We start from the raw sequence: 18,483 nt of genomic DNA on the forward strand, positions 1-18,483 counted from the left end.
TAGGTCACCCCCAATTTACTTTCTTCTCTACAAGGTGTTAGTGCGTAGCGGAATATACTAAATAAAAACAATAAGAACAAGCAAGAAAGCACAAACGCTAACACAAATCCTTTACGTGGTTCGGAGATTGCTTGCTCCTACTCCACGGCGTGTCCTTGAGGTGGACGAACCCTTGATCCTTCGGTGGATCAATCCCGGCAATCTCCGGCTAGCTCTTACTCCTTCTCGGTGGAATACAACCTCTCACAAAGCTCTCTTCCTCTTACAAGATGAAGACTTAGATTAGGAGGAAGAGAATATGCCTTGAAAGTTTTGGACAAGGACTAGGAGTTATTCAACAAGCATGAGTAACCTTCTTCAAGCCCCAAAGCTTCCTATAAATAAGAGGAGAGAGTTGATCATCATATCAACTCATCTCGGCACCAATCGACTGGCAAAATCATCAGTCGACTGGTGTTACCGTTGGAGGTAGCCAACGGCTACTTCGCAGCACCAACAGTATGCCAACGGTCATTTACCAGTCGACTGCTAAAACATGCAGTCGACTGCTAAAATATGCAATCGACTGATCCACACTGACCGAATAAGCAGAACCATTTTGTTCGCACCCAGTCGACTGCACCAGTCGACTGCTACAGTACTACTACAGTAAAACCCTAAAACTAGGATTTTACTCCGAGTATAATTTCTCATGTACTCGTATCCTCACCCTTATGACTCATTTGATGCTTCCTTTACAACTTTAACCTCTTGCCTTCAAGCCTACTTCCTTTGGCTCTCATCCCTCGGATGCATTCAAGCCCGCGGCTCGTCCCCAATGCCATCCTTCGCGTATGCCTCGAAGTCGCTTCCCTCGGCCCTTGTCCTCGCTGCCTTGTCCACGGTCCCTCGGATGCTTCATCCTTCACTAGACCCGAAGCCATCAACCTGAGTCGCATGTGTATCCTGCAAACCTGCACAACTTAAATACACATATCAAATACAAGGGTGAACCTAACTTAAATTCTTTGACACACACATCAAAACTATAATCGTACCGATCAAAACCTAGGTCGATTGCACCAACAACTTGAACCATTTGAAAATGAGTTACCCTTTTGGGTAACGTCTTTGTAAATCGTTGAAAATTTAGAGATCAATTGTAATTTTTTTTTTGTCCCGGGCTATATGGTAAGTGATGGGATAGACTCCCTAGGCAACGAAAACTCGAATCTCACCCATGATATATTACACTTAAGGAATTTGAATTATTTGTGACAATGATGTTGGTGCGGGAAGCATCCGACGATCGAACTCATGTTTTGATAACGGCAAAGAATTCAAAGTTAAGATGTTTTTTAGTCTAACAAGTCTACTTGAGGATTTCAGGAAAGTCCTAGCTGCGGTTAAGCATAGGGAAAACCCTAGGGGGCGGTAACCCTAGGTCATAGGGGGTGGTAACCCTATGCGGAAAGTCTTGGCAGGTCGAGGGCTTCAGGCAAAAGTCCTAGGGGGTGGTAACCCTAGGTGAAAAGTCCTGGTGTCGCGAACCAGGTGAAAGACTGGACTAGCCGGGGAAGCGGATGTCCAGCAGAAAGTCCGGAAGCATCGGGTGCTGAGCAAAAGTCCAGTCGATCTGGAGGATCGGCTGGCAACAGGTAAATCTCCTGAGTGGAGTAGGTGAGGACGCGTTCCCCGCAGAGGGAACAGTAGGCGTCGGGTCGACCTAGGGTTTCCGACTGGAAATCCAAAGTCAGACTCGGACAGTCCGAAGATTGTCGTTTATTTCTTACTATGTTTTATCATATTCTAACACTGTCTTGCAGGGTATTTTGCTCGGACTAACCTTTGTTTGCAGGTGAGGAACCTGCTGGAAAAAGAGTGTCCGGGCGCCCGGGACCAAAGTTTATCCCCTGCGCGACTTCGCCACGTGGAGCATCCAGGTTGGTTGGCCATGTCACACTCCAGGCGCCTGGAAGGGATCCAGCGCCCCGCCCGTAAAGGAGGGAGGTGCAGCTGAACAACCATTCTAAGGCGATCCGGAGCTGCGAATACGACCATCCTGAAGTGCTGCAAGTACACCCCGACGACCCGGAGCTCAGTCTTTTCGATTCTACATTGTTGTTGGTATATTTTATTAGTTATTGTACTTGCAATCTATAACTATTAAACGGATTTATAGTTGTTGCCCACCGAAAGCGATCAAGGATCGCGGGCCTTCGAGTAGGAGTCGCCTTAGGCTCCGAACGAAGTAACTCCTTCGTGTCTGTGTCTCTTTACTTAATTTCCGCTGCATTAACTCTTACGTTTTACGATTCCGATAATCGAACGATTTTAGCCACGAGCGCTATTCACCCCCCCCCCCTCTAGCTCGGTCTCGATCCAACAATTGGTATCAGAGCGGGGTCGTTTTGAATTGGTGCAACCACCTTTCAAAACAAATTTTTTTCGTGGTATTTTTTTTTTTTAAAAAAAAAAAGGGTAATTAACATTTAGCTTTATAGCTATATTTTAATTCTTTTATCGAATCGTTTTTTGCTCAAAGTTGGTCAATACCACTTGAGCTCGTTTTCTTTTTCTGCTTCCAGCATTACTAATCCAAGACTCAGTCTTGGAATAGATCTTCGTGTTTTTGTACTTTTTCAGATCAAAATGTCTCAACAAGAGGGGTTCAGTACTGTTCGTCCCCCACTATTCTCCGGAGATGATTTCAGTTACTGGAAGGGAAGAATGGAGACGTATCTGAAGATTCAGTTCGAAACATGGATGATCATTAAGACGGGACTTCAGCTACCATCCGATGACGACGGCAAACCGACTCCCTGCGAGAAGTGGGACGCCTCTCTAATCAAAAAGGTGGAAGCCGACGCCAAAGCTACCTGCACCCTCCAGTGCGGCCTTACCAAGGAAGAGCTCAACAGGGTCGGCCCATTCACCTCCGCAAAGGAGCTCTGGGAAAAGCTAATCGAACTCCACGAAGGCACTGACGACACCAAGGTAATTAAAAGAGATCTTCTACTTAATAAGTTATATAATCTAAAGATGCAGGAAGGCGAGACGGCGAGTTTTGTACATGCGAGAATCCAAGACATCCTCAACTCTCTTCACGGAATCGGACAGAAGATAGAGAATCGGGACGTCATAAGGTATGCTTTAAACTCATTTCCAAGGAATACATTGTGGGCATCAATGGTAGATGCCTACAAAGTCTCTAAGGATTTGTCCTCCTTAAAAGTAGACGAATTATTTAGTGAGTTTGAACTCCATGAACAAACTAATGTACAGCCATCCGAGAAAGGGATTGCTTTGGTTGCAGGAACGAGCCGAACACGGGAATCAAGAGGACGGCGAAAAGTTGAATCGGAATCAGAAGATGAACCCGATTCAGAAGATTCAGAAGATGAACTGGCCAGCGAATTTGTGAATCTTGTAAAGAAACTCTACAAGAAGAAGAAGGGCTTCAACAAGAAAGATCTGAAGAAGGCAGTTCAATCCAAGGAGGCTCAACAGAAAGACAAAGTTCGAAGTCACTTGCTACGGGTGCAACCAAAAGGGGCATATAAAAGCCAACTGCCCCAATCAAAAGGAAGCCAAGAAGCAAAGAAGAAGGAAAGTCCTAAAGGCAACCTGGGACGAATCTTCTTCGGAAGACGAAGACGACGAACTCGACCAAACGAGTTTACTCGCATTGATGGCCCGGGACCAGATCAGCAAATCCGAGAGCGAGTCAAAAGCCACGGATCCGCATCCATTTCCGAAGGGCCAGACTCCGCTGTAAGTATTCCTAGGCTTAATAATTTAGTCAATTATTTACTTCGCAAATTAGCCAAGTCAAATTTGAAAATTAAGTCACTTTTAAAAGAGGTAACCATTCTTAAAGAAGTAACTAAATCAAAACCTTTAACTGAAGATTCAACTCAAGTACAACAACTTGAGAAAGAAAATTTAAATCTGAAAAATCAGTTAAAAGATTTAAAAATTACTTTAGAAAAATTCTCTCTGGGCTCCAAGAATTTGGATCTAATTCTTGGGACACAAAGAGCCGTCTACAATAGAATTGGGCTAGGATATAAAAAGAAATATAAATCCTATTTATCCTTAATAAACAAACAAAGTAGTAAATCAGTCCAAGCATGGGTCCCCAAGTCCAAATTGATCAATCAAATTGGACTTGGCCAATACTGGGTTCCGAAGGATCAAATATACTACCTCGACAGACCATATCGAGGCCGTGATCCAGGGAAAGCTAAAATGAAAACGATCTTAATTTAAAAATTCGAAATTAAATTAAAAATCTAAAAAAAAAATTCAAAACCAAATTCAAAATTCAAAATTCGAAATTAAATTAAAAATCAAATTCAAAATTAAATTAAAAAAAAAAGACTAAAGTTAAAAATTAAATTCATAATTTAAAAATTCGAAATTAAATTAAAAATCTAAAATTAAAAATCAAATTCAAAATTCAAAATTCGAAATTAAATTAAAAATCTAAAATTAAAAACCAAATTCAAAATTCGAAATTAAATTAAAAATTCAAATTCAAAATTCAACAAATCGAAATTGTGAAAAGTAGATGGAGGATCCAAACTAGTTGGCACCTCCAACTGAACTACCCGACAGGGTAACTGAACCTAATTTACTCGGAATGGGTAAAACAAGAGTAGACTACCCGGTAGGGTAATTAAGGATAGATTAAAAAGGGTTAGATTTAACTTGAAAGACAGTACTGGTGAAATTTTTGGATGATAGTACGTTAGGGAAACTTGGGCATCGCATGTCTAGGAAGATATGGTTTCGACCTGGTGCATTTGGCCAAGTGGAACTGACCGAAGCTACCCTTAAATGGATCCTAACTAGTTAGACCAAGGGTTAGTATTAAGTTCAGTGGGTAGGACTATTTGGGAAACCTCGAAGGCATGGTTACTTTAATGAGTTCCTTGTGACTCACCATAGCCCAGAAGTTTATCCAAAGAATGCCTACTTGTTAAACCCAAAGCTAAACCTGAATCTAACACAAAGTTAAACTAAACCTGTAAATTGAACCTCAATTCATCTCACATCAATTATAGGATTCCCTGATTGACAATGTAGATCGGGTGAGATGACTAAGGAATAAAATTGTCTTTTCAAACAAATTTCAAAATTATTTAAAAATCTTTTTCAAAATTATTTAAAAATTATTTCAAAATTACTTAAAAATCTTTTCAAAATTAATTTCAAAATTATTTAAAAATCTTTTCAAAATTAATTTCAAAATTATTTAAAAATCAATTTCAAAATTATTTAAAAATATTTTTCAAAATCATTTCAAAATTATTTAAAAATCATTTCAAAATTATTTAAAAATCATTTCAAAATTACTTTAAAATCTTTTTCAAAATCATTTCAAAATTATTTAAAAATCATTTCAAAATTATTTAAAAATCTTTTCAAAATTAATTTCAAAATTATTTAAAAATCAATTTCAAAATTATTTAAAAATCTTTTCAAAATTAATTTCAAAATTATTTAAAAATCTTTTTCAAAATCATTTCAAATTTATTTAAAAATCATTTCAAAATTACTTAAAAATCTTTTCAAAATTAATTTCAAAATTTTTTAAAAATCTTTTCAAAATTAATTTCAAAATTATTTAAAAATCATTTCAAAATTACTTAAAAATCTTTTCAAAATTAATTTCAAAATTATTTATCTTTTCAAAATAAATTTCAAAATTATTTAAAAATCTTTTCAAAATTAGTTTCAAAATTATTTTAAAAAAAAAATCTAAAATTAATCATTTAAAATCTAAAATTAATTTCAAAATCATTTGAAAAATCTTTTAAAAGTTATTTTAAACTTAAAATTATTTTAAACTTAAAATTATTTGAAAAACTTAAAATTCAAAATTATTTGAAGACCTTAAATCTCAAACTCAATAAACATAGTGTCTGCTTCAATCACGCTATCTCCATTAAAAAGAAACCAATTCAACTACTTCATGTGTAGGAATTGGATCAATGGATGTTGGATAGTGGATGCTCCAGACATATGACTGGAGATAAATTGAAGTTTGCCAAACTCAAGTACAAGAGTCTAGGATCAGTTGCATTCGGCAACAACGGTAAACTTAAAGTAATCGGAAAAGGTAATATTGAACTTAGTTCGATTTCATTATTCAAAATGTTTTATTGGTTGAAAATTTTAACTTTAATTTACTAAGTATAAGTCAATTGTGTGACAGTGGATACCTAGTTAATTTCGATAAATATGGATGTCTAGTTAAAAATATTGAAAATCCTGAGATTAGAAAAAATAATATCTACACAATTGATTTATCACTTTCCTCAATAAAGTGTCTCCTGACACAGCAAGAGGAAACCCAACTGTGGCACAGAAGGCTGGGTCACACACACACAAGACTTATTTCAAAAATGAGTCAAAATGGTCTAGTTAGAGGTTTGCCCAAATTAAAATTTATTGAAAATTCAATCTGTGATGCATGTCAAAAAGGAAAACAAACCAAGTCAACCCACAAGTCAACTAACCTAGAAAGATCCAACACCATACTTGAGCTTCTTCACCTTGATCTATTTGATTCACATGGAGCCAAATCACTAAACAAGAACCAATATTGCTTAGTAATAATTGATGACTACTCTAGGTACACTTGGGTGAAATTTCTAAAAACAAAAGATGAAACCTATGAAATATTTAGTAATTTTTGCAACTTAACGGAAAATGAAAAAGATACTAAAATTAAAAGAATAAGAAGTGATCACGGAGGGGAATTTGAAAATCATAAGTTCACCCAATTTTGTAAAATAAATGGATACCAACATGAATTTTCATGTCCTAGAACCCCCCAACAAAATGGACTAGTGGAACGTAAAAATAGAACTTTACAAGAAGCAGCTAGAACTATGTTAAATGAATATCACTTAAATCATCAATTTTGGGCTGAAGCAATAAATACTGCAAATTACATTCAAAACAAAATTTTAATTAATAAATTTCATAATGAAACAACATATGAACTCTACTATAATAAAATTCCCAATCTAAACTATCTAAAAGTATTTGGGTGTAAAGTTCACATTTTAAATACTAAAGATTACTTAGGAAAATTTACACCCAAATCTAACCAAGGAATATTCTTAGGATACTCCTCAACCAGTAGAGCCTTTAGAGTATTTAATCAAAATACCTTGAAAGTTGAAGAAACAACTAATGTAATATTTGATGAAGAAAACAATTTACCTAATATAAATGAAAATATTGACACTAATCCTAGAGCAGCAGACGATGATGAAATCCAACCTAATCTTAATGAGTCAGAAGAACCAGTTTCTGACTCACAAATAAGACCAACTAGAATAAGCTCCTCTCACCCACCTGACCAAATTTTGGGTGACCCAAACCTAGGAGTCAAAACTAGATCGTCCTATAGAAACCTTAGTCAGATTGCTCTAATTTCTAAAATTGAACCTAAAACTATAGAAGAAGCCCAGCCTGATCCAGACTGGATCATTGCGATGCAGGAAGAATTAGCCCAATTTGAGAGAAACCAGGTCTGGGACCTTGTACCTAAACCCATAGATAAATCAATAATAGACACTAAATGGGTTTTTAGGAACAAGTTGGATGATCACGGTGATATAGTAAGAAACAAAGCAAGGTTAGTAGCCAAAGGGTTTAGTCAAGTCGAAGGCTTAGACTATGATGAAACTATGCTCCAGTAGCTAGACTCGAGTCCATTAGGATGTTATTAGCCTATGCAGCCAATAAAGGATTCAAATTGTACCAAATGGACGTTAAGTCGGCCTTTTTAAATGGTTTTATCAAGGAAGAGGTCTACGTAAGCCAACCTCCAGGGTTTGAAGACATGGACTACCCTAATCACGTATTTAAATTAAAAAAGGCACTATATGGACTAAAACAAGCCCCTAGAGCATGGTATGAAAGATTATCTAATTACTTAATATCCAAAGAATTTAACCAAGGACAAATCGATCCTACTTTGTTCGTGAAAACTATAGGAAAAGACATCTTTATAGCCCAAATTTATGTTGACGACATAATCTTTGGTTCAACCAATTCAAAATTCTTAAAAGAATTCGTCAAATTAATGGAAAATGAATTTGAAATGAGTATGGTTGGAGAACTTAATTTCTTCTTAGGTTTACAAATTAAACAAACTAAAGATGGAATCTACATTTATCAAACTAAATATGCTAAAGAGTTAATTAAAAAATTCTGTATGGAAAATTCAAAAATAATAAATACTCCAATGGCAACCAACATAAACATTGACTCTGACCCTGAAGGAAAACCAGTTGACTCAAAATACTATAGAAGTGCCATAGGTAGCTTACTCTATCTAACTGCAAGTCGACCCGACATATTATTTGCAGTAGGTATGTGCGCTAGATACCAATCATGTGCAAAAGAGTCACACCTATCTTATGTCAAAAGAATACTTAGGTATATTAAAGGAACTCTAAATGTAGGACTTTGGTATCCAAGAACCTGCACTTTTGACCTTTATGGCTATTCTGATTCAGACTATGCCGGGTGCAAGCTAGACAGAAAAAGTACAAGTGGTGGCTGCCAGATTCTAGGTCAGTGCCTAGTAAGTTGGTCAAGCAGAAAGCAACATTGTGTTGCTCTATCCACTACAGAAGCTGAATACATAGCTCTAGGAGAATGTGCATCTCAATTGTTATGGATGATGCATACACTAAAAGACTATCAACTAGACTATAAAAATACTAAAATTTTTATTGATAATATCAGCTCAATTAATCTGACCAAAAATCCTATACACCACTCTAGGACCAAACACATAGAGGTAAAACACCACTTTGTAAGGGATCATGTAGCTAAAGATGAAATTGCACTCAACCACGTTGAGTCCAAATCAAACCTAGCTGACATTTTTACAAAACCCTTACCTGAACTTGAGTTCAGTGGACTTAGAAGGCAAATAGGAATGTGTTGGGTAGAATAGATATCTTACTATTATTATTTTATTTTCAAATTCTAGGAAAAACAGTTTTTAAAACTCCAATTTTGTTAGATTTTTAAAACTTTCTGGAATTAGCCTAGCCTTTCCCCCTAAATATCATGTTCCCCTAGAATTAAGCCAGAGCATCTCACAAACACCTAGGTTTACCTTGATTGTGATTGAAAAACATAGAACGGTGTGAGATGCATAGGGTATAGCCTGGACTCAAGAATGCTTATATCTGTGCATCAATATGAGTCTGGGCGTTAAATATGCAATAGACATTAATCAAGTTAAAGTTCTCCAGCTCTAGTCAAATCTATCTGGACCAAAAAAAAAAAACTTAACTTGACTAACCTAGTAAAAGCTATTGTCCTATAGACAATCAGCAAGTAACTAAAGGTTAGACAGTTGGCAAAAGACACTCAATTTCTATGTTCAAGAATGTTTTTTTCTCTATGGCTCTGATACCTAACATATAAACATGACTTATGCTTGGACTTAAGGACCAACTGAACTTAAATGAATAATCTTGTCCACCTTAACTTCCAAACTCTGTTGAACATTGCTAACTTTAATAATGTACAACCCCTTACACATTGCCCATTTTTTGAGTTATGGCAAAGGGGGAGAGTAGCAAAAATATAGTAAATATAAAATTCAAGTTAAAAATTAAGGGGGAGCAAAAGTTAAGGGGGAGCCAAAACTTAAGGGGGAGTATATAGGGCAAAATTTACTTTAGTTACCTTGTTCATCTATACTTAGCAAATTTTGCCTATGTTTAAAATGACTATCTATTCGCTTGTTTACTTAACTTTGAATTTGTGTTGCCATAATCAAAAAGGGGGAGATTGTTGGTGCGGGAAGCATCCGACGATCGAACTCGTGTTTTGATAACGGCAAAGAATTCAAAGTTAAGATGTTTTTTAGTCTAACAAGTCTACTTGAGGATTTCAGGAAAGTCCTAGCTGCGGTTAGGCATAAGGAAAACCCTAGGGGGCGGTAACCCTAGGTCATAGGGGGTGGTAACCCTATGCGGAAAGTCTTGGCAGGTCGATGGCTTCAGGCAAAAGTCCTAGGGGGTGGTAACCCTAGGTGAAAAGTCCTGGTGTCGCGAACCAGGTGAAAGACTGGACTAGCCGGGGAAGCGGATGTCCAGCAGAAAGTCCGGAAGCATCGGGTGCTGAGCAAAAGTCCAGTCGATCTGGAGGATCGGCTGGCAACAGGTAAATCTCCTGAGTGGAGTAGGTGAGGACGCGTTCCCCGCAGAGGGAACAGTAGGCGTCGAGTCGACCTAGGGTTTCCGGCTGGAAATCCAAAGTCAGACTCGGACAGTCCGAAGACTGTCGTTTATTCCTTACTATGTTTTATCATATTCTAACACTGCCTTGCAGGGTATTTTGCTCGGACTAACCTTTGTTTGCAGGTGAGGAACTTGCTGGAAAAAGAGTGTCCGGGCGCCCGGAGGTCCGGGCGCCCGGAGGTCCGAGCGCCCGGAACAGGTCCGGGCGCCCGGGACCAAAGTTTATCCCCTGCGCGACTTCGCCACGTGGAGCATCCTGGTTGGTTGGCCACGTCACACTCCAGGCGCCTGGAAGGGATCCAGGCGCCCGGAACCGCATATAAAAGGAGGGTTGAGGTGCAACTTCAAAAAGAACAACCTTCTAAAGCGATCTTCTGCAACGTGCTGCGAATACGACCATCCTGAAGTGCTGCAAGTACACCCCGACGACCCGGAGCTCAATCTTTTTGATTCTACATTGTTGTTGGTATATTTTATTAGTTATTGTACTTGCAATCTGTAACTATTAAACGGATTTATAGTTGTTGCCCACCGAAAGCGATCAAGGATCGCAGGCCTTCGAGTAGGAGTCGCCTTAGACTCCGAACGAAGTAACTCCTTCGTGTCTGTGTCTCTTTACTTAATTTCCGCTACATTAACTCTTACGTTTTACGATTCCGATAATCGAACGATTTTAGCCACGAGCGCTATTCACCCCCCCCCCTCTAGCGCGGTCTCGATCCAACAAATGAGTCTTCCATCTAGACTCATCTGTGTTTTCAAATTTACTTTAATGGCCAATGAAAATTTTCGTGAGACAAGATTGATCAACTCCAACCTCTTAGATTAATTATCGTAAAAGCTAGTGATCCGGTGGTAAGATAGAGCCCGACCAGCAGGAGGTCAGAGTGGTCCACGTTAGGCGGGCCTCTGATCGGGCGAATTACCTCCATGGTCAGCAGGAAGAGTAGCCGGTCAGACACTTCGACAGCTCGGTCAGACACCGAGCTTCCGACACTCATGAAGCTCAAGCAGGGAAAGACGGAGGACGAGCGACCGTCCCACTCGGCTGAACAGTGGACACCGCCCCAACCCTGGAGGCAGGGCTCCCTCGCCTGATAAGGCGGAGCCAGATTGTAGATCACTGGTCGAGCGGATGCTCGGCCCGGACATTGCATCACCCTGGCGGCAGACTGACCGAGCGGCTCTCCCGCTCGGCCCAATAACAGACAAAGGAATTAAGCAGTTGGTAATATCTTCCTAGGGACCAGTGTCATCGACAAGCGGCATGATCAGCGGCATGGCCAGGTAGAGGATCGTACGATGGAAACTCCCACTGTCACGTCAGGGATATGCTCGGTCTGTTAAGGTATGACGTCAGACACGCTTTTCTGACACGATCCTTCTAGGTATGCTTTGGGAAATGTGCACGTCTCGAGAAGCATGTGCACGCCTCCTAGGAGCTCTATATAACAAGCCTTAACGTTTCATCAGGGGGATGCTTTGATCACTGTAGCTACAGTTACGCTACTCCTTTCTTCTCTAGTTCATTCTTCATTCTCCTACTGTCGGTGATTGACTTGAGCGTCGGAGGGTCATCGCCGGGGAACCCCTCCCTGGCTCGGCACTAACGACTTGTGGTTGCAGACTCAGCTCGTCGGAGGTTCACGTCATCTTCAGTCGACACCCAGTCAGCATGAGCATCGTCTCCCCATCATCCGTCTACTCACTCTCGGACAGGATCAAATTTGGCGCCGTCTGTGGGAATGCACCTGAATCTGAGCTGAGGAGATGGAAGAAGCTGGACGTCTCCACACTGTGACGCTCACTCCAGAGGAGATCGATACGCTCATTCAAGTACGAGCAGCAAAAATAGTCGAGCAGCAGCAACAAAAGGCACTAGCCGATCGGTTGGCGCAGCAAGCAACGTCGGCCTCGAGGGGTCGAGCGACGCACGAAGACCGACCGGAGCAACTCTCTATATGGGGACAGAACAAGATGCTGACTGGCACTCCAGGAGAGGTTCCGTCGGCGCCCATCCCGTTTCACCGGGTGTTATTTCAGACGCCCTCAGAGATGGGTCAGGCCAACCAGGATAGAGGTTCCTCAGATGAGGCCCCCGCTCAGGATGAAAGAAAAGGCAAAGCGCCCAGAGCCGATTCATCACCCGAGCGGATCAACCGACAATTCTCAGAGGCCATTTTGCAGGATCCGCTGTCGAAACACTACGCTCCCCTGGCGATCAGAGAGTATAATGGGTCGATCAACCCGTATGACCATCTAGGTAAGTTCGATAACGCCGCTTCCCTTCATCAGTACACAGATGGAGTCAAGTGACGAGTCTTCCTCACTACGCTCTCCGGCTCGGCCAAACGGTGGTTTAAAAGGCTGCAGTACGGGTCTATCCGAAGCTTCAAAGACTTCCGAATGGCTTTCCTTCACCACTTCGCGAGTAGCAGACGTTATCAGAAAACAAGCGCCAGCCTGTTTTCCATGAAGCAGGGTCAGAGGGAAACTCTACGAGCCTACATCCAACGCTTCAACCAGGTGGTGATGGATATCCCCTCGGTCTCGTCCGAGACCATGATGAACACGTTCACGCAAGGGCTCGTGGACGAGGACTTCTTCCGATCGCTCGTTAGGAAGCCACCTCGCGACTACGACCACATGCTGAAGAAGGCCAATGAGTACATAAACGTGGAAGAAGCCTAGGCAGCCCGAAGGAAGGAGGCTCCATCCGAACCATCGGCGCCAACTGAACGATGGTCGCTGTCCAACCATCAACCTCCAAGAGGGCCCCAAGCCGAGGGAGTACGCCCACACCAGGAAGTAAGGCCACATGTCGTTCAGCATGTTGCCACAGAACGATCGAACCCCAAGGGGAAGGTATGGACCCCTTTGTTCTGCTCATTCCATCAGTCTACATCTCACAACACCCGCAACTGTCGCAGGTTCGATCTGGTCGTCCAACCGGCGCCTAAGAGTTATCGGCGTCGATCCCCTTCTCCTGACCGGCGACACGAGCATCATCAGGCCGATCAACGAGAAGAAGCAAGGCGATCACCAAGGCGGCCTCATCGGAGAAGCATGGAGTCGACAAGAGCCGGGCACGAGCGAAGCAGACCGTCCGCTCGGGAGGAGGAAAACCGGAGCAATGCTGCTCGAGGCGAGATCAACATCATAGTTGGCGGGCTGACCGGCGGGAATTCCAACCGGGTTCAGAAGTCGCACTCCCGACGGTTAGAAATCTATGCGGTGGACTGCAGCCGGGAACAGGCCGTTGGACTCGAGATCAGCTTCGGCCCCCGGGATCTCGAAGGAGTTGAAGTGTCGCACGATGACGCACTCATTATCCGAGCGGTAATCACCAATTACATTATTCACCATATATTCATTGACACAGGCAGCTCAGTCAACATCATTTTCAAGAAGGCATTCGACCAGCTCCAAATCGACCGGGGCGAGCTGTTGCCAATGACAACCCCTTTATATGGGTTCACTGACAATGAAGTCTTACCGATTGGCCAAATCAAGATGGTCATCTCGCTCGGGGAGGAACCACTTCGGAGGACAAGGGCCACCAATTTCATCATAGTAGATGCCCCCTCAGCCTATAATGTCATTTTGGGACGACCGACCCTCAATGAATTCCGAGCGGTCGTCTCAACCTTCTGCAAGAAGATTAAGTTCCCGGTGGAAGATCGAGTCGGAGAAGTAAACGACAATCAACTCGTCGCTCGAAGATGTTATGTCGAGATGGTCAAGACCGAGGTAAAGTCTACTCGGAAAACACCCCGAATGGAGGTAAGCACCATAACTGAGAAGCCCCCTACTTTGGTTTATGAGAAGAAAGAAGAGGTGCAGATACATTCGGGCCGAGCGGAGGCAACGATTTTCGTAGCGTCTGACCTAAAGGTCGGGCAGAAGGCCGAGCTGATCAGTTGTCTCCAGCAGAACCATGATGTGTTCGCCTGGTCTACCCATGAGTTGCCCGGCATTTCCCCAAGCGTCGCACAGCATGAGCTCCATCTCCGACCGGACGCTCGGCCGGTGAAGCAGAGGAAGAGGGACTTCAGCGCTGAGCAGAACCTAATCATCCGGGCAGAGATTGAGAAACTGTTGGAGGCCGGCCACATACGCGAAGTTTAGTTCCCGAGCTGGCTCGCCGATGTGGTGATGGTCTCCAAATCGGGCGATAAATGAAGGGTCTGCATCGACTTCCAGGATCTTAACAAGGCATGCCCAAAGGACTTCTATCTCTTGCCCAAGATAGATCAAATGGTGGACTCCATGGCCGAGTGCGAGCTAATATGCATGTTAGACGCATATCAGGGGTATCATTAAGTGTCGCTCGCCTGAGAAGATCAAGAGAAAGTCAGCTTCATCACTGCTGACGGTATGTATTGCTACAACGTAATGTCGTTTGGCCTGAAGAACGCGGGAGCCAACTACCAGAGGCTGATGAACAAAGTGTTCCGGCAGCAGATCGGTCGTAACATGGAGGTATATGTTGACGACCTGCACCGATATCAAGGAGACTTGCCAGACCCTCCAAGCGTACGGAATCAAGTTAAATCCTCAGAAGTATCTGTTCAGCGCGAAGAGTGGGCGCTTCCTGGGATATAGTCACCGAGCGAGGCATTGAGGCAAATCCCAGCAAGGTGAAGGCACTCCAGGACATACCGCCGCCAAGAAACTTGAAGGACGCTCAGCGCCTCACTGGTCGGATAATAGCATTATCGCGGTTCATCTCCAAGTCGTCCGACCGGAGCCTACCTTTCTTCAAGATTCTGCACCGAGCGACCAAGTTCCAATGGGACAAAGAATATGACCAGGCCTTCGAGGAACTCAAGGCGTATCTGAACTCGCTACCTGTATTAGCTAAGCCTACTGCCAGTGAACCACTCCGCATCTATCTATCTTCGACCGAGCACGTTGTTGGTTCAGCGCTTGTTCGGCAGAATGGCGAAGAACAGCCAGTGTACTTCTTAAGCTATATATTAAAGGATGCTAAATCTCGCTACACCGGTCTTGAGAAGCTAGCATTTGCTTTGGTACTCGCCACTCAGAGGCTCCGTCCTTATTTCCTCGTGCACACTATCATTGTGATGACCAACAACCCTCTGAGTAGGGTCTTGCTTAGCCCAGAGGCGTCCAACCGGTTGATCAAAATGGACAACGGAGCTCAGCGAGTTCGACGTCCAATATCAGCCTCAAATGGCCATCAAGGCGCAGTCCTTGGCAGATTTTGTCACGGAGGTACAAAACCCCGAGCCAGATTTAGTTTGGAAAGTATATGTGGATGGGTCATCCACCCGACAGGGTAGTGGTATAAGCATACTGCTTATCTCCCCACAAGACGAGCGGGTGCAGTTGTCCGTTCGGCTAGAGTAACGGGCAACTAACAATGAAACCGAGTACGAGGCTCTTATAGTCGCCTTACAAGCCGCTCGGCACGTCGGTGCGGGCAGAGTTCTTATCCACTCTGATTCTCAATTAGTCGCTCAGCAGCTGGTTGGAGCATTCGAGATCAGTAACATACAACTCAAGTTGTACGCCGAAGCCTTCGAAAAGCTAAAGGCAAACTTTCAGGAGGTAATCATCCAGAAGATCTCCCGAGCAGAGAACCAAGCAGCGGACGAGTTGGCCAAAGTGGCAAGCTCACTCTCACCGATCGTCATTACTCAACCGATTGAGCAAGTATCCTTGGTGGCGCACGTCGATCGGATGGAGGGGCTCACTTTCCCCAGCGATTAGAGAATGACCACAATAGAGTTTCTACGATCAGGAACTACACCTTCTGATCGGGAGGAAGCTCGCTTATTGAGAAGAAGGGTTGGTCGCTTCACCTTAGTCAAGGACCAGCTCTACAAGAAGGTCTTATTCAGGCCATTGCTTAAATGCGTCAGATCAGAGGATGCCGACTATATACTGCAAGAAGTACACCAAGGCTCCTGTGGAGGGCATCTGGGCGGTCGGGCACTAGCAAGAAAGATCTTGCTGGGCGGGTACTTCTGGCTGACTCTACAAGAAGATGCCGCTCGGACAGTAGCCAACTGTCTATCCTACCAGAAGTATCACCACCTTTCCCACCGGCCAATCGAATAGATGAAGGCCTCCATTGTGTTATGCCCATTCGACCAATGAGACATGGATATTGTGGGGTCCTTCTCCATGGCGATCGGACAGCGAAAGTTCTTGCTCGTCGCGGTGGACTATTTCTCCAAGTGGTTAAAGCCGAGCAGCTGGACAAAATAATCGAGCAGATGGTCCAAAAGTTCATCTAGCAGCATATCATCTGTTGATTCGGCATTTCGCATCGACTCATCTTAGACAATGGCAGACAGTTCGCCGGACGGAAACTCAAAGAGTGGTGTGAGGAGTATGGAATCCAGCATGCCTTCACCTCCGTAGTGTATCCTCAGAGCAACGGACAAGTTGAAGTCGCCAATCGAGAGATCTTGCGGATTTTGCGAGTTCGACTCGACCACATCGGAGGGAGCTGGGTGGACGAGCTCCCCGGTGTGTTATGGGCAATACGCACGACCCCTAAGGAAGGCACGGGGATAACCCCATTCCACCTTGTGTACGGCGATGAAGCGATCGTCCCGGTCGAGGTCGGAGTCGAATCCAATCGAATACAACACTACAGCGAAGACAACGCCGAGCGGAGGCTTCTGGAGCTGGACTTTGTGGATGAGACACGCGATAAAGAAGTCGTTCGGCTGATGGCTTATAGGTAGAGAATGAGACAAAACTACAACCGACATGTAATCCCGAGGTCATTCCAGGTCGGTGATCCCATGTGGAAGAAAGTGAAGCCGGTCGGCGACGTCACTAAACTGGAAGCTCCGTGGGCCAGACCATTTAAAGTCATGGAGAAACTCCGCTCTGGCGCTTATTACCTAGAAGATGAAGACGGGCGGCGATTAGAACTACCTTGGAGTGCGAACCACCTCCATCCGTACCGAGCTGGATGAAAGGTGCGCCGATGTAATTGAGATATACTCTCCATTTTGCATGTTTCCTTTGAGTGCAAGATCTGAATGAAAAACGAAAGGTTACCAAAATTCTTGTCGAGCGGCGACGTTAAACTCATGTCTCCATCGACGGTCGAACGACGACCTTAAACCCCGGGCTTCACCAAATCATCGAGCGACGACATTAAGCTCATGTCTCCACCGACGGTCGAGCGGCGACCTTAAACCCCTGTCTTCACCAAATCGTCGAGCGGCGATGTTAAACCCATGTCTCCACCGACGGTCGAGCAGCGATCTTAAACCCCGGTCTTCACCAAATCGTCGAGCGGCGACGTTAAACTCATGTCTCCGCCGACGGTCAAGCGATGACCTTAAACCCCGGTCTTCACCAAATCGTCGAGCGGCGACGTTAAACTCATGTCTCCACCGACGGTCGAGCGGAGACCTTAAATCCCGGTCTTCACCAAATCGTTGAGCGGTGACGTTAAACCCATATCTCCACCGACGGTTGAGCGGCGACCTTAAATCTCGATCTTCACCAAATCGTCGAGCGGCGACGTTAAACCCATGTATCCATCGAGCGGTGATCTTAAACCCTGGTTTACACCAAATCGTCAAGCGACGACATTAAACCCATGTCTCCATCGACGGTCGAACGACGACCTTAAACTCCTGCCTTAGAAGATCGTCTAACGGAGACGTTAAAACTCGGAGACGTTAAAACTTAGAGTCGAGCGGCGACTATAAACCCTGGAGTATGATCCTAGTGAATCTTTCAATACTGAAAGTACGATCATGACAGCCGATCGGAACTATACAACCAAATACTAGCAAAAAGATAGCATATGAGGAAAGAGCACCAAAAGATTTCATTGATAGGTTAAACACTGCCGAATGGCAAGAGTACATTCAAAGCTTACAAAAAATATGCTCTTTCCAAGCCCCTCGCTCACTCAATATAATCAAATGCTTCATCGGGAATGGACTCGAGGAGTTGGACGCGATCGACATCCTTGTCGAACAGAGCTTTAGTGTTAGTTAGAGCCCTAGAGTCAATCATATGATGATTGTTGTATGGACTCATTGTATCATATTCCTATGTATATAAAGACATTTGTTTTTGTTATTATAGTTACTTATATTGGTGTCAAATAATTAAATATAATGGTGTCCTTGAGTAGAAGGTTCTTATCTATATCAATCGATTGGTTGAATCGATAGTGAGATGATATAGAGAACACTACTTTTAATCATTC

The 18,483-nt window shown here is 43.4% G+C and overlaps 1 protein-coding gene across 1 annotated transcript; it reads left to right on the plus strand.

Annotated features, from left to right (window-relative positions):
* The first annotated feature begins 16,007 nt into the window (after positions 1 to 16,007).
* On the plus strand, positions 16,008 to 16,990 carry LOC121978541. The gene is made up of 2 exons (XM_042530872.1): positions 16,008 to 16,255; positions 16,591 to 16,990. Exons 1-2 carry the CDS (start codon positions 16,008 to 16,010, stop codon positions 16,988 to 16,990), a joined length of 648 nt encoding a protein of 215 aa, XP_042386806.1.
* Positions 16,991 to 18,483: the final 1,493 nt, after the last annotated feature.

This window comes from Zingiber officinale, chromosome 4B (assembly GCF_018446385.1).
Source record: "Zingiber officinale cultivar Zhangliang chromosome 4B, Zo_v1.1, whole genome shotgun sequence".
Taxonomy (NCBI): Eukaryota; Viridiplantae; Streptophyta; class Magnoliopsida; order Zingiberales; family Zingiberaceae; genus Zingiber; species Zingiber officinale.